This window comes from Nuphar pumila, chromosome 17 (assembly GCF_984573655.1).
Source record: "Nuphar pumila chromosome 17, dmNupPumi1.hap1.1, whole genome shotgun sequence".
Classification (NCBI taxonomy): Eukaryota; Viridiplantae; Streptophyta; class Magnoliopsida; order Nymphaeales; family Nymphaeaceae; genus Nuphar; species Nuphar pumila.
Window position 1 is genome coordinate 79,361,010 of NC_143265.1, and position 16,919 is coordinate 79,377,928.

Consider the following 16,919-nt stretch of genomic DNA (forward strand, 5'->3'; position numbering starts at 1 on the left):
TCATAAACTATACCGGGTCTGTGTATTAATCGGACCTTCTGGTCTGGACCCAGGTCTTAATCGGGTTTTCTTATTTATCACTTTACCCGGACCCTATAGGGTTTGGTTCAGGTCCGGTCCGGTCCGGGTAAACCTGACCCGTTGACACCCCTAGTTTGCAACATGTAAGCAAGCTTCAAAACTGAACTGCTTTCCAATGTACCAGATTTTCATGACTCAAAAAATCATTTCTTCGTCTTAGAAAAACATGATCCAAGGTGTGATACGCAGCAAATAAAACGTGTTGAACACATCTATAATATCAGATTGAGTGCATACAATTTCCCCTTTTCCCTATGGTTTTCCAACTAGGTTGTGCATGTAGTCAACTATATATATATCATAGTCACAAATATCGGTATCGGCTATATCTCGTCGAGGCTATTTATCGCGATATTATAGGTTTGGTGATAAATATCGGGCTTAAAAAATATAAAAAATAACAAAAATAAGTAAGAGAATATCATGTTTAGACAAAAAATACATAAATAATAAAATAAATAAATAAAAATGTAAAAAAAGAAGAAAACATATTTAAAATGTATAAAATAAATAAAAAACAATAAAACTAATTGATAATACCATGATATTCTCGTGATAATATCGTGATATTATCAAATTAGCTATATGTTTAAAATATCACGATACTTTATATATATTATCGTTTGTTGAATTTACAATGATAATATCACATTATTTTGAAAAGATTTCCGATATTTGTGACTATGATATATATATATATATATATATATATATATATATATATATACATACATATGTTTATCTAACATGATTAAACTAGTTTTATTTAATGTTAGATGCATTCAAACTATTGAAATAACAAAAATGATCGTTAAAGTATTGGCATTTTTGAAAATGCATAGTTACCTTTTGGGGCATTATGATCATTTTGGATTTAGAGGGAAATCAAAAATCAATTACCTTCCTCAAAAGGTATAAAGTTATAAACTTTACAAATTTAAATATGCAAAAGTCAAAGCTACTTTTTTGACCTCACAAAAGGGGAGAGAGAGAGGTTGTCAAATAAAGTGACTTTGTCATTACCTTTTATCTTATTTTATGAGTCCCATCATGAGAGAGAGTAGTTACATCACTTAAAATATCACAAAAAATACTCTTGGAAGTAGGTAATGTAAACTGTTTTATTAAATGTATTATATTAATACAAAAATGTTTTATAAATAGTTAATATAAAGCACAAAAATATTATTAAACTTCAATAAACAAAAAATATTTTATATTAATAGAAAGCACTTTATTTGAATTTGAATATATATGTGTGTTGACGTGTCATGCTTTTTAAAATTTTTCCAAATCAATGTCACGTTTATGAGTCACATACATGTATGTACTTGTATCTTTGTGACATAGGTGCCTACCCCCAAAACGGGTGAACCAACGGTCACACATCTTACATAAAAAACCTGAAGTGGTGCTTCTAAAGCGAGGTTGAAGGTCTTTAGCGAGGAAACTGTGCACATCCTATGTGTTTGCTCCTTTTGGGGGTAGGCACATATATATATATATATGCTGCATCTACTATGGTGCCAAACCACCATGGCTTATCATGCTACAATCTTGATTTACATTGATCTAATTTCAAAACTCAAAGAATAGCTTTTGGATCAGGTTTGACATGTTATACTTACTATTTTGATGAAGTTGATTTTGATGTGTTGTTTTGAGCCATTCTTAGGTCACCCTTGTCTCCATGAATTGTGAACTGTTGATTTTTTACTATTTTAAAAACTGAATGTTACAATATATTGGAGGTGATGAGACATACTGACCAATGTTACCAGACTAGGAAGCGGAAGCAGAAAATGAAACAAGAAGCAAGGTATTTTAAAATTTATAAGAAGCGGGAAGTGAGGAATCAATTAAAAGCAAAAATATGAATAAAAAAGGAAGTGATATGGGATTGAATGGGAAGTGAAATACTAATTGAAGGGGAAGGGAATAAAAACAAAAATAAAAATGATGATTCTTAAATTTCATGATTTTTAATATAAGAATTTAATTTTTCTTGAAATATAAAAATGATGATTGCCAAGTTAGAGAAGTGAGAAGCATGAAAGGAAGCACATGGAAAACATGAAAAGAAGCATGACAAAAGTGCATAGGAAGCATGTAGGGAAGTAGGAAAAAACATGTGGGATGCATAGAAGCGTGGGAGAATCAAGATTCCCATCAAGTTTCGGAAATGAGGAGTTTCACGCTTCCGAAGCGAGTTTCTGGGAAGCGTGCTTCCCACCTATCTATGAAGCTTCCGGTAAATCTGATACTGACATAGTACACAAACCATTCTAAACATGTATGGTTAGATCCAACATTTTGGTTGTTAGATCCATGCAAACAGGAGCAAGTACCACTATCGTATCATGGTTCATAACCACTATATATATATATATATATATATATATATATATATATAAGAAGACCATTATTCATGTGTGTGTGCCAACTTTCTCTCATATTGACAAGGTTTATTGTGAGAATTGAAGGTGATATTTTATGGAGAGAATCATGGGAATGTTGTAAATTAGAAAGATGAAACCTTAGAAATACAGATTTTGGAATATAAGATTTTTCAGGAAAACATGGTGATAATATTGTTTATTTTTTTGATGGTGGAGTTTTTCTTATTGCAATATCTTTTTATTTTAAAAAAAGGCCTTTCTGATGAATTTAAAAAGATAAAAGTTATAGAATTTCAGGTGCAAGTTGTATCAATCTAACCTCATAGATGTGTTAATGGTTTGTTTGCTAGGGGTCGCACCTTGAATCATATTTTATTTACGTAAAAATATTGTCTTTTTGAGTCATGAAGTTCTGATACATTGTAGGTCGTTGGTTTTTGAAGTCCTTGAAATACCTGATTACACATTGCTGGCACATAATTCAAAGCCTGCTTTTTACTAAGCAGCTGTGTAGATCACATATGTTAAGACTAAATCCGCAACACCAATGTGAAAATGTACTAAGTTATATGTACAAACGACTGTAGCAAATGTGTGCTTTGTATTTTTATATATGTACATGATTTTGTGTATGTTTGCAAATTTTCTGCAAACCAGATACAATAGGAGGTTAATGCAAAGTACCAGATTATATAAAACTATGGATCATTCTTGTAAGACATCATGTCTCTCTTCTAAGTTTCCTCTCTTTTGTTTCAATGTCATGTTTTCAATCATTAACCTTGAGAATATGCTGAAGTGTTCAATTTTTAATTTCATTATGTTTACCAATCTGAAAACCAAGGACTCGCAAATTGACTAATTTCTCTCTTGCTTTCTTTGCTATGACAAGTATGCACCAATGAGACACTTCTATTTATGTTTGTGTCATGTCTGTACCTGCTTTGTGAAGGGTTAGGTTTCTGTTGATCTATTTTCAGGGCCTCTTTTGGTTGGTCACTCCAACTGAAATATTCTGAATTCTTTCCCTTAGCACAAAAAGTTTAGAGATTTAATTTTCAATTTTATTGTGGTCATGCTTTAATTTTGTAATTCTTAACCTGCTAAAGATGTCTATCTGGATAACTCTACAGGCAGTCAAGCAACTAGCTTTTGTCATTGTGCATCGTGCTATCAGGCAGAAACAAGATCAAGAATTATCTTCTTCGATATTGGTTCAGTTCAGACAAGTGGTTCATTACCAAAATTGTCAGCTTCATTTATTTCGCATTCCTTCGAACTACCAGGACACCAGAATCGGGAACATGAAGGTCTCATGAGTTGGCCTGAGCATGTTTACTTGTCTCGGGAGCATTGTGTACCCCCTCCTGAAACTGTTCTTCAAACAAAGAAATTGTCTGAAAAGGCAATGCAACTTAGCATCTTTGGTAGCGCGGTACTTCCACCATACTTGGTTTCTTTTTCTGAAATACCTCAATTACTTTGTAAGCTATTCTAAGACAACTTCACATCTCTCTTTTCTTAAGGTTTTGCTTACTTGAGATATTTCTGTGTTTTAAGGTGAATTTGCATAATAGGCGATACCGAAGTTTTCCTGATAAAGCATTTCACAGTATGTCGTTTCCAAGAATCTCTTCAAAGCTTAAGAGGAACACATCTACTCATCCACTTAAGTCTGTTAACTCAGAAGGTGAAACAGTGATGAAAAGTCAGAGAATCAACAGTTCAATGAAAGTCGAGCCTGCTCCTGCATTGGAAAGTGAAAGCAGAAAAGGGAAACGTACAGGAGATGAGTCAAGTGACGAATCAGGTGGAGATGATGAGGTTATAGTGAGAATTGACTCCCCGAGCAGGCTTTCCTTCAATCAGCATCCTGGTAACTTGTTACCTCCACGTCCTTGAGCGATCCATTGCTTCTCTGCTCTATCATCCAGTGTTTTCATTGTCACAATGCCATGTTGTATCATATTTTATCTTTATGCAACTGTAGTGTTAAGAGAAGTTCACATTGATGTGATTCCCACCATTGCCTTTCTGCAAGTAATATTGAAGCTTTCCATACACTAAAACTTCTACCGATGGTGCAGTATTCATGATTCCCTCCTGGTTTCTTATGAGCACATGCACCAACCCTTGAGCCTGGCAGGTGAATAACTTCCTGTTTGTGCTCCTTTTGATGGTTGGGCAGGAAAATGTCTACTTGTTTTATGTTTGTCGTATTAGCAGTTAGCATTATTTTACTTTGTTTGCACCAAATGCAGGATATCTTTCTCTCATACTTAAGTTGCAGTCTTAGCATTGGAGTTACCTGTAATTTCAGGCTGTCATCTGATAGAACTTTCCTTGTCAAGTGAATGATTCTTCTGTTGCATTTTCCCATTGCATTCTGAGATGACTCACTGTTTAATTTGTGGAGACTTTATGCGTCTTCAGCCTGTATAACTTAGGGATTTGGAGTTTTATACCTCGTGTGTCGCCCAAATTGGAGCTGAAGGTGAACTTCTCAGCTCATAATCTTCTGGGTTTTAGTTTTGGTGGTTCATCATAGGTTTACAAATCATTGTGTTTCTTTTATAGGAAATAGATCATAGGTGTCATATTTCTATCCATGACTTTGTTGGCCCTTACAGTCCAAGTTACTAATCTCCATTAGAAGTAGATTAACCATCGGGGTTGAACCCATAACGTTCGGTCAACATATGGAGCTCAGTATGGTTTTTTTTCATACCAAACTTGGGCCCGACCCAAGTTTTAGTCTACAGGATCTGAACTCAAGTCCCAACAATTGACATCCATGGAAAGAGGCTTGGTTAACTATTCTAATTGTACCAACGGGGCCTACGCTTGTCTGGCAGGAGCAGTTAGTGCACGTCACCTTGTGTTGGGATGTTGCAAGTTCCAACCCCAAAGGGTATGGTTGTGTAACCGGTAGGGGTCTGCCTAACCCCAGCTTTCCCTGTCGAAAAAAAAAAACTATTCTGATTGAACCTACAACGTCCGATTACAATGCAGAGCTGGGTATAATTTATGGAATTTGATTTGGACCGTGGTGTGATTTTGCCTTGGGTAGGTCTTGTCAGGCCTGGACTCTGCATAAGCACGACAGAGTTGAATCTGAGTTTGGGTCACCTGGATCCAGTGTAAGTCCAACCAGTTGGCACTCCTGCCTTTTTCTTTATTACTGAACCCAGTTCGTATTGGATCATAGTTGACACGTTGTCCCCCCAAGTTAGAGGCTTAGAGCAAATTAAAAGACTAAAACCTCTGTCCTGGTCCCCTCCAGGTAGGTTAGCCTATGGGCTTGGTTAGTTTCGCGAATTTCCAAGTTTTGGGTGCTTTTGCTGGCCCTGCTGCTTGCCCATGCTTGCTTCCAAACCAATTAATCCGTGTGAGGGGCAAACAGTCACTCTTTTTCTATTTGGGTTTCCTACCAAAGAAATTTGAGTATTCTAGCAGTGCAGATTAAGCGCGGGATGTTCCCAGAAGGATGCTATCATAATCGTCGAAAGGCTTAGGGCATCTGTTTCTGATACAACCGTCCCACAGGACTAAAGAATACCATCAAATTTAGGTAGACTTCATTAAAAGGTATGGTCTAAGAGGCCTCTGCACTGGAACCATTTCTGCTTTCTCTCAAATTTATGCTCCTTAACTTCGTGTATCCATAGTGGATCGTCTACACTATTGGTACTTGTTCCATTCGTTAAAATAAAGGTGCCAAAACTTTACCACGCCTTTTGGTGGCAACAGAATTAGTGGGGTTAGGGCAGTTTTTAGTCCATTAGGGGCACGTTTGCTTGGCCCCTAGTGAGTCATTTTCTTACAGATGTGATAAGGATCCTCACAAGGTCTCATTTACCCATGCCATTGCAAATGTGAGAAAACGAGGCTGTGAGATAGAATGAATAAAATGTGATTTATTCTCACATTTTGTGAGAGTTGGTCAGGGGGTTGGCATTCGTGACTCTTGATTCTTATGAGAATTTTCTCATGAGAGTTGATCTTACAAGAGAATGTTTCTCATGAGAATCTTGCAAAAAGCCAAGCCATCGTTTGTAAAAATTAAAGAATGGGTAAATATTGTCTCTCCCCATCTGAGTTGTAGATGCGTTGCCTTTTGAAGGCTTTTTAAATCTGCAGTCATTATGAGAGGTTCAGATTTTGCCAACAGTACTGCCCACAGCCTATCGGTTTCATGTAAGCAATTATTAAGTCTGCCTTCCCAAGAGCTGAGAGGCTCAGTCTATCCACAAGGCAGCCTTTATCTTATAGATACCGGTAGGCTGCGGGCAGTACTGTAGGTGTGATGATAGTGGTGTCAACCGGTTAGGTTTGTACATGAACTCAAATCACCGGGTATGGGTATGGAAAGTTCCGACCCAAATAATATTTCGGTTGACTGGAACCGGCTCAAGCAATATGTTGGCTGAGTTTGGGTCATGATTTTTGCCGGGTACCCAACCTGACCTTGATTTTTTGCTGGGTACTTAACTCGTATTATATATATAAACTTATACAGGTCCAAGTATGAGATTATTTTTTTGTGACCCGACAAAACCAGAACCAGGTTATTAGTTATATGGGCTGGTCTGGGTCAACCCTGACGCAGACCTCACCTCACCCGTTGACAGCCCCATCTAAATGGTGTCCATTGTACTGATAAACTTGCATGCCACGTCACACTTCTTTTGTTTGAAAATTTAAAATTATAATAGATTACACGTAACCTGGGTAGACTATAGGCAGTAATGTACGAATGATGATGTTGATGATGACCATGATCTCGAATGTATGGATAAAACTTCCATACCACACAGTTTTTCTTTGAAATCAAGGCTCATAGGTAGGGCTGGGTAAACGAGTGAATGAGCTGAGCTTGAAGTGTTCAACCTTTGCTCTTGTGGTGACCCGAGCTGAGTTTGAACTTGTAATGAGCCTTAGCTAAACCAGCCAAACTGAAACTGGTTTGTTATAAAAGAAATTCATTGTTACAAAGTTGGACTCAATAGAATAACTAATAAAATACATTGTTGTAGTTTGAGGAGCAACAAGATTTTATCTTTGAACCAGTCGCTTGTAAGCCAAATACTTCAATTATTTGTTGTACAGTACACTGTATGATGTAAGATATATCTAATATATATTTGTTATTACTTGTGTTCACATTATATGCAGTGATCTTCTTGACAGCCACTCATCTTGGTTTGTCGAGATGGATGCAGTGTCCCTCCCAAAAAATGTTGAGATGGATGGTCATCAGAAATGGATTAAGCATGCAATACCGCTGCATAAAAAATGACAATGAATTTGTGCAAATAGAACAGAGCCAAACATCTATTATTTTTGTAAGTTTGAAAGAGCTCTAGCCAATACGAGCCAAGTCATTATTGGCTTATATCCTGGGCCTATTAATGCCTAAGAAAACAGAATTCCCATTATTTACTTACTAGGGCTGGTAGCCAAGCTTGGGCTGTTCGGACTTGGCTCGTTAAAGGTATGCCCCAGCTCGAACTCAGCTCGTCAGCTCATTACGAGCTGGATCATTTTCTTTAAAAAATTATTTTAAGCTTGGTTATATATATAATTAATAAATATGTAAAACACATATAATATGTATATTATATATAATATATAAGAGTAATGTGCTCATTCTGCCCCGTTAAGCCTTTCAAAAATAGTAGTTTTCGATAATTTTTTCCTCACATCTAACACCACAGCTATACGTTTTGTTTACTGGGAACCGGCTTTTGGATCATCAAAATCTGACATGTATACATCAGTTTTTTGGCTCATAAAAATACATTTTTCATCCAAAAAACATGATCCAAGAGTCTTCCAACTAAATCGAGCATGTTAAACACATCTAATGGTTCAGATCTATCATAAAATACTTCAAACTTTGAAGCTTCCTGCGGCAGAATGATAAAAGAGAGCCCAATATGTTCAATTCTTAATATATAATATATAAGTATATAATATGTAAAACGATCTTGCCGTGTCCGTGCTCAGCTCATTTATCTAAACGAGCTGGCTCGTAGCTCAGATCACTGAGCCGACCTGAATGGCGAGCTGGTCGTTTCCCAGCCCTAAAGCTATGCATGATGTCAAGTTGTTGTGATAACGAATTAACGGCCATGATGATGATGATGATGATGATGGGAGCCATCAGCTGGATCCTAATCATGCTGACCTGCAGCCAACAAAAGAAAAGCAATAGAAATCCAGTGTGATCCCCCGCATTGATTCGTGCACCCTTCCCGGTGAGTTGGTCCCATTCTATGGACCGCGTCACGGGTTAAATTGCATCTTCTTTCATCTTTTATTTTTCTCTTTTTCCTTTAAAAAAATAGGTCCCATGCTGTTTACGTGTGCAAGTGATAAGAATATCGTCCCCACAATTTTTTTTAACTTTTCTAATAGAAATGTCAATGGATCGGATTTTATCCTACATCTGATTGAATTGGACTGTGGCATTTAGTCAGATTTGTTAAGCCGAACCCTATCTGATTATAATCGGACGATGATATGGTTTTGGTTTTTGGCTACCAAAGCTTCTCATCATCCGAGTCCGAATTTGAATCCAAATCTTTTTAGGCAACATCTGTCGGATCTGGGATCTGAAATCGTTTATTATCCCCGTCTTTATGAGCCCACCGAAATGCTGTGCTAAGCCGGGGTACAGCAAAGTACTCGAACCAACCACGCGCTGCCACTTGCTTTTGGACCCACACCACCCTATCTGAGATCTAATTTCCAGCAAGATCCACCGTTCGTTCTTGACGTTACGTGCGGGATGGCATGATGAAAAAAAAAACACTATGATGAAAGGCAATTTGGGTACAAAAAAAAATACAAAGCCCGCTCTCCCTATTTAAGTGCGTCTCCTCCTTTCTTACCGACTATCCACTCTCACTCCCTCCCTTTCTTCTTTCTTTCTCCTCTCTCTGTGAGTTTGCTACTGAAACAAAGAAACAGAAAAAGCATGGGCGCCAAGAACCACCATCTCCTCCGCCTCCTCCTCCTCCTCCTCATCTGCTCACTCTTATCACTAACCCCAGCATTCGCAGAAATCACGAACGCGCCACCACCGTACAAAGACCCAACACTCCCCGTCGAAGCCCGCGTCTCCGACCTCCTTTCTCGGATGACTCTGGCGGAGAAGATCGGCCAGATGACTCAGATCGACCGCTCCGTCGCCTCTCCGGCCGCCCTCCGCTCCTTTTTCATCGGTTCTCTCTCTCTCTCTCTCTCTCTCTCTCTCTCTCTCTCTCTCTCTCTCTCTCTCTCTCTCTCTCTCTCTTGATGAAGATCGTCGCCGGAGATTGGGCGTTGATCTTTCTTGCGTGTTCTGTTCTCTTTCTCTTCGACCAGGGAGCGTGCTGAACGGGGGAGGGAGCACTCCGGCGCCTGACGCGACGCCGGAGATGTGGGCGAACATGATCGACGGCTTCCAGACCTCCGCGACGGCTACGCGCCTCGGGATCCCCGTCATCTACGGCACTGACGCTGTCCACGGCCACAACAACGTCGCCGGCGCCACCGTCTTCCCCCACAACGTCGGCCTCGGCGCGGCCGGGTGAGGCGCGGCGCTGGAAAGAATCGTACCGATATTTCTACTATTGTCCTTACATATATACACTATTACCGACAAAAAGTCGCTGTCGGTCCAACTTTCTAAGGGCGTTTTCGTAATCTAAGCTTCTTCCCCGTCTCAGGGATAAAGACCTCGTGAGGCGGATCGGAATCGCGACGGCGCTTGAAGTCCGGGCCACCGGGATCCCGTACGCCTTCGCCCCTTGCCTTGCGGTAAGAATTTTCTTGAGAATCTTTAAATTCCAAGAAAAAGCCAAAAATCAAATAAAAAGTTGAGTTTCAATTTTATTTGAATACACAGAGCTCCCGTGAATCAAGAACGACCTTTAAAAATTATTTCCATGCGGTTCTTTTTCCACCAAAAAATCTGCTCCGCATTTTTCCAATTTTGTAGGACCTTTTGTTATCTGTTTGTTTTCACTTTTCTTGTCTTTACAATTAGGAATTGAAGAGAAACTGGAGAGAATTGGAATAGTGATCAGAACCCAAGGTTTTCAAACCCCTGTCATTTTGGGACAAATAAAATTCTTGAATTGTGAAACAAGCTCTTGTTTTTGGATTTCTTTCTTCACACATGGACGAGAAGATTGTTAAGTGGTTAAATCCGTCCTTCTTCGAAAGGGTTTGGATTCTTTTCAATGGTCCCATATCATGTTTCCGGAACTCGCACAAGTGATTTGCATCAATTTTCCCAAACACCTGTTCCCAAACAGAGAATAGGTCATTAACCCATCGCTTTCCACCGCTACAATCATCAACTTCTTTTGTAAAACAACCCTCTGCGCAAACCAATGCTTAGCATATGCCCCGCGGCAGGGGTTCTAGCCTCGAAGTTTTACTACGACCGTAGGTATGGCAGGCAGAGCCAGCGCGATCAGGTCTTGGTGCCCAGTGCGGTTTCTTCGGTTATAAATCCAAAAAAACTAAAAGAAGGGGTCCCTTTACATGTTTCTCAATGATTGCCACCTTCTTTTCAAGAAATAAGACTTTGGCCCGTCACCAAAACCCTGAGAAATAGTCATTATCTGGATATCTTCTTTTACTAGAAGAACTGTTTGGAAAAATTAACAAGTACATGATGAGTGGTTGATTCACAGGTGTGCAGGGACCCGAGATGGGGACGGTGCTACGAGAGCTACAGCGAGGATACGGAGGTAGTGAGGAGCATGGCTGAGATAATAATTGGCTTGCAAGGGTCTCCACCACCGGGCCACCCCAGGGGCTACCCCTTTGTAGCTCAAGGAGGGTAGGATATTTTCTGCACTCTTACCTATCTGTGAAATGACGAAGTTCATTGATGGCTAAGATGAGCTACAGCCTAGCGGGGATTCTGGAGGGGTCTTTAAACTGATCTCTTATGTGCGTCCAGCCAATGACATGACCTAATTCCATGGGCCCTCACGGCAACAGTCAAAATGCTGTCATGTGGTTGGCTGGGGCACTTAAGGGATCAGTTAAGAGATCCCTGGATCCCAAGTTAATATGAGCCGAAGCAGTTCAGATTGCTTGGCTTGGATCGAGTTGGCCGGTTTTGGAGATGGGTCCGGCGCATCTTGGCCAAGCATCCGACAACAGACCCTGAAAGAGAGTCTGGTGACTCTACGTTGGGTACGGCTGTCAATGGTTCTGGTACTTGACCTGACTCAAGTTGAGTGATATACGGGTCCGGTTTGTACTCTGGAATTTTTGCTCGATATTTGGATTGACCTAACTATTTTGAATATCATATTTTTAAGGGAGAATATATATGTTAGATACTTTCTTTTAACTATGTGGGTCGGGTTTGGGATTATATATTCTCAAACCCATAAACCCAAAAGCCAAAAACAAATCTGGTTGCTTGTTACTTGGGTGGGTCTGGGTGCACCCAAGCCCGATTGATTGACAGCCCTAGTACTTGGGCAGATTGGCCACTTAACAGATCGAAACTGTAGCTGGTACCAACCAACCGAGTCCTTTCACCATCATTTCCCAAGGCCCCTTTGTGGATCCAACCTTCTACAGTGCAAAATCATGTTCTTATAGGATCTGTGGACACCCCACCCCACACCACCCCCCACTCGCCCCCTTTGTGTCGTAAAAACAGTTTCCTATGTTATGCGTAGCGGGGTATGAACGGGTCAGATCTGGTTCGGACCCAGGTGAGTCCGAACCCAGATCTGTTTTGAGGTGTGGATACCGTGTCCAGAGCTATGGGTCTGCTATAATAAAGACCACACCCGGACCCTATAAGGATTATAGGAACCAGACCAGGTCCATACCCAATAAGTTAATATTTTTTTATCCTTTTATATTAAAAAATCATGTATCTTAATTGGAACTCGGGTCAGAGCCCGGTCTGGTATGAATTTTACAAACTATACCCGGCTTCATATACTAATTGGACCTTTTGAGTCTGATCCGGTTTCTAATCTGACATCCTTTTTTATCACCAAACCCTGACCCTACAGGGTTTGGGTCAAACCCGACCCAATGACAACCCTAATTATGGGAAGCAGATAGGTCATGCTGAAAATGAGCGTTTTTGCTCACGCGGACATCGTGGCCGTCTGTTTGCATTTTGGATGAATGCCACGTGGTTTTGTTGACTTTTGAACTTTTTAAAATGCAAATTGGATGGCCACGATGTCAGCATGAGCAAAAACGCTCATTTTCATCATGACCTGATCTGCTTCCCTAATTATGTGTGTGGACTCCCTTTGTGACGTACAAACAGTTGGTATATTATGTGAAAGCTATGTTAGGGCAAATATCTGGTATTATGTTGGCTTTTCACTAGCTTATTTAGGCGGTCTGGTAACCATATGTTCCCCAGGAACAACACACGCAGTGTTGGGTCCCCACTGAGCGCCGCTTGGCCTTCAATGGAAGTGTACGGGGAGCGGTATATCCTGCAGGCAGGCTGATGTACGGCTCCTCCTACACCCCCACTGAGCGCCATGCGGCGCTCAGTGGGGGTACAGTGCGTGTTCCGGGGATGCACACGCAACACCCTCTCCTTAACCTTGGAGTTTATCGTTTTTCTAAAGATAAACCATCAGATTGTTTTTCTTCACTTCTTGACATGTAATTTGCTTAGCCTTGTCTCCCTTGGAGCAAAGATTAAGACCATGAAGTTTTATGTTGCTAGGACAATGACCGTGAGTATAACAGGCAGGCCTCCAGTTAGGTCTCTGTTCTTGGGTGCGGTTTCTTGAATAAAAAAAAAAATTGCATACCCTTATTCTGGTAGGGGTAGTGTCTGAAATTTTGATACATTTTGAACCCTTGATTTTTAATGACCTGAAAAAAGCAACTTATGTTCCATAACGTCTCTTAATTACTAAATAAACTATGCAGACATCAGTAAGGCTTATTCACAAAACATTTATATGCAAACAGATCAGATTTTTTAGGACTTTGAGTTGGATTTGGATTGGGGATTCGAAAGTGAAAATTACTAAAACCGAATATGGGACTATTTAGTAATCAGACCTGGCATTGTATCCTGGATCTGATTAAATGGACTCGGATTCGGTTGGGACTCGGATTAAATGCTCATAAAGTAAGTTAATAGGTTCTCGGTGAGGCTTTTCCTTCATCATAAAAAAAAAATATGAATGCGCTGTCCTGAAATACACTAATATTGTGGATGGGTTTTTTGGCAGCAACAACGTGGTGGCATGCGCTAAACATTTCACGGGTGACGGTGGGACGGTGAGCGGCATCAACGAGAACAACACAATTGCGAGGTACCCGGAGCTCTTTCACGTTCACATAAGGCCGTACATTGATGCCCTTGCCATGGGTGTATCCACCATCATGGTCTCTTACTCAAGCTGGAACGGTGTCAAGATGCATGCCAATTCCTACCTCCTCACCAGGGTCCTCAAACAAGAAATGGGTTTTCAGGTACACTCTCTATATCTAACAAAAGAGTACACCATGTTTTATATTATGGTTCAGAACACCCAAAGGGTACTCTTTCTCTCTTTAATATTATGTGTTTTCGATGAAAAATGATATTTGCAATCTCAGAATTTACAAAGATTTTGGACCACTAATTTTTTGAAACTTATAAAAAACCACACATGTATCAGAATTGAACCTTCCAAAAGCTGTTCATTGGGCCAGGGCAACCTAAGTAACTTATAAATGCACTAGATCATTACGTTGGAGTCGATATTATCATATATAGAAACAGTAGAAATAAGCATAGCAAGATGCAAGGGTCAGTTTTAGATCTTTCGATGCCCATCTCTTCTTGGCACACCATAGTGCATGTTGCCTTGACTTGTAGATATTTTGTAGGCGGTCACATTGTGTTGAAAGTGTTCTGATGTGTGGCAGGGGTTGCTGATCTCGGACTGGAAAGGTGTAGACAGGATAGACAGCCCACCGGGTCGGGACTATAGGAACAGTGTCCTAGCAGCCATCAACGCCGGGATCGACATGGTGATGGTTCCCTACGATTACCAGCGGTTCATCGGAGACCTCACGGACCTGGTGATCGAGGGTCGGATCCCGATAACCCGGATAGATGATGCGGTGAGCCGGATACTCAAGGTCAAGTTTTTAGCCGGGCTGTTCGAGCAGCCCCTGGCGAACCGGACCCTCTTGAGCCTAGTGGGACACAAGGTGAGCGCCATTGCATCCTTCCCTTCAGATCATTTGGTTCATTTTTTGTCTATTGTGCAGGATCACAGGGAATTGGCTAGAGAGGCAGTAAGGAAGAGCCTGGTCTTGCTGAAGAACGGGAAGAAGAGGACGCCCGTTCTGCCCCTCAGCACGAAGGCCCCAAGGATCTTGGTTGCAGGCACGCACGCACACGACATGGGCCATCAGTGCGGTGGGTGGACCATCTCCTGGCAGGGCAGCAGTGGCAACACCACAACTGGTAAGATTCCTCCCTCCGAGCTGCCATCTGGTGTGGCACGACCGGACGCCATATGACACGATGACACGGACACGTACATGCAACGATATGTTTAGTGATATTTTACTAATTTTTTAAATTTCATTTAAATAAAAATGCATTTTTTGTTAAATTATTAAGAAAATAGGTTTTTATTGATTAAAAAAACAAAAGTACTGTGTTCTCGTGTCCTGTTTTCTTGAAACATTTAAGGGTCGAACCCGAATCACGTGTCCTCATGTCCGTGTATCTTTTGGCATAGGTTAGCCCCGATCATAGCCAACTCTCCTTTTCCACTCATCCGGGTCACATTTCTCCAATTTGCAGGGACCGCTATACAATAATTTTTTTTCTGAGCTCCCGTGTCACACAGTCTTTTTTCACTATGCAGTGCCGCAAGGACACTACATTTTGTTCGTGTCGTCATGCCACGATCGGAAACGCAGACACCGACACGTACACATTATTATTATTTTTAGCAACATTTTACTAATTTTTTAATTTGATTTAAAGAATGCATTTTTGCTACTAAATTATTAAGAAAATAGTTGTTTGCTGATTAAAAAAACCAAAAAAAAATACCGTGTTCTTGTGTCCTGAAAATTTTTCAAAACTTGCGGGTCGAACCCGCTGGACTTGTCCTCGTGTCCCGATCAATGGCCAATTCTCTGTTGCTGCCGCTTTCTTTGTTGGTGCTCATCCTGGTCGCCTTTGTCCAATTGCAGGGACGACCATACTGGAGGGAATAAAGGCCGTGGTGAGTAAGCGGACGCAGGTGGTCTACGAACAGCGGCCGGACAAGTCCTTCTTCCGGAGGAACGGCAACTTCTCCTACGCCGTCGTGGTGGTGGGGGAGACCCCCTACGCCGAGACTGACGGCGACGACCAGGACCTGGTGGTGCCGCTCGGGGGCGGTCAGATAATCGAGGACGTGTGCTCCAGAACTCGGTGCCTGGTCCTCCTGGTCTCGGGCCGGCCCCTGGTCATCGAGCCGTACCTGGACTTGGTCGATGCGCTGGTGGCAGCCTGGCTGCCCGGCAGCGAGACTGGTACCGGGATCGCTGATGTCATCTTTGGGAAGTACAACTTCCAGGGGAGGCTGCCCAGGACGTGGTTCCGCCGGGTCGACCAGCTGCCCATGAACGTCGGTGACCCGCACTACGACCCGCTCTTTCCCTTCGGGTTCGGGCTCAGTATGAACCTACAGTCCCGGCGCGGGCGGTCGTCCTCCAGCCCCATCTCCACTTCTCCGTCGACCACATCGTCGGCTTCGATTCCTTATTCTTTTGCATGAAAAACAGTGATTGTATAGATATTCTTCTAATGGTGTTCTTGTTATATCAGCTATTCGATTCCACTTCCACTAAAGCTATGTTTGGGGTGATGGGAAAGCTTGGGATCCATGGATCTATTGACACTCTTGTGTGCAACAGCCAAATCACGTGACTGCATTATGAGTAGGTGGGCTGCATTTTGTTGCAGCACGACTCATGATTTTTTTATTTTTTACTCGGAGAAACTGCCCCAGGCGTAGGGACTTATCGCTGCTGGCTCAGCATGTCATACTTATGGTTGATGTTCTGTCGGCATAAAACTCTTAAGGGTTTACCCCTCAACCCCAGAGAGTCGCCAAGCTTCAGCTTACAAGGGGGTGATGCCCATGTGGTTTTGAACCTAGACTGCCCTGTCCGACCGTCTAGACTCCATCCCGCTACACCAAACCCCTTGAATCTAGTGAGACCTATGATTGCTTTCATGTGATTTGCTGATATCATCATTTAAGCGATCCCCAGATTCTCTATAGGGATGAGAGCAAAGACAAAAATGAGTGATGTGGGTGGCTGTAGTTGAAATGGAGATAGAGGCCATCTCCACTCCCATATCCTAAATTCGGGCTCCAAAACAACAGCGAGAAGAGAGGATTCATTGAAACTCCACCTCCCTCCCAAATA

The 16,919-nt window shown here is 41.4% G+C and overlaps 2 protein-coding genes across 3 annotated transcripts in view; both read left to right on the forward strand.

Moving 5' to 3' along the window:
* The window catches only part of SOS1 (sodium proton exchanger, putative (NHX7) (SOS1)), a 204,677-nt gene extending 200,128 nt beyond the window's left edge, over window positions 1-4,549 (forward strand). For both annotated transcript variants that reach the window (XM_089992855.1, XM_089992856.1), the window contains 2 exons: window positions 3,614-3,915; window positions 4,041-4,549. In XM_089992855.1, coding sequence (XP_089848981.1) covers window positions 3,614-3,915; window positions 4,041-4,382 — 644 coding nt within the window. In that variant the 3' untranslated portion in view covers window positions 4,383-4,549. The remainder of the gene's footprint in view (window positions 1-3,613; window positions 3,916-4,040) is intronic.
* A 4,913-nt stretch (window positions 4,550-9,462) lies between these two features.
* Window positions 9,463-16,330, forward strand: LOC149812386 (uncharacterized). The gene is made up of 8 exons (XM_089993041.1): window positions 9,463-9,709; window positions 9,852-10,056; window positions 10,196-10,286; window positions 11,171-11,319; window positions 13,721-13,964; window positions 14,403-14,690; window positions 14,751-14,949; window positions 15,693-16,330. Exons 1-8 carry the CDS (start codon window positions 9,463-9,465, stop codon window positions 16,259-16,261), a joined length of 1,992 nt encoding a protein of 663 aa, XP_089849167.1. The 3' UTR covers window positions 16,262-16,330.
* Window positions 16,331-16,919: the final 589 nt, after the last annotated feature.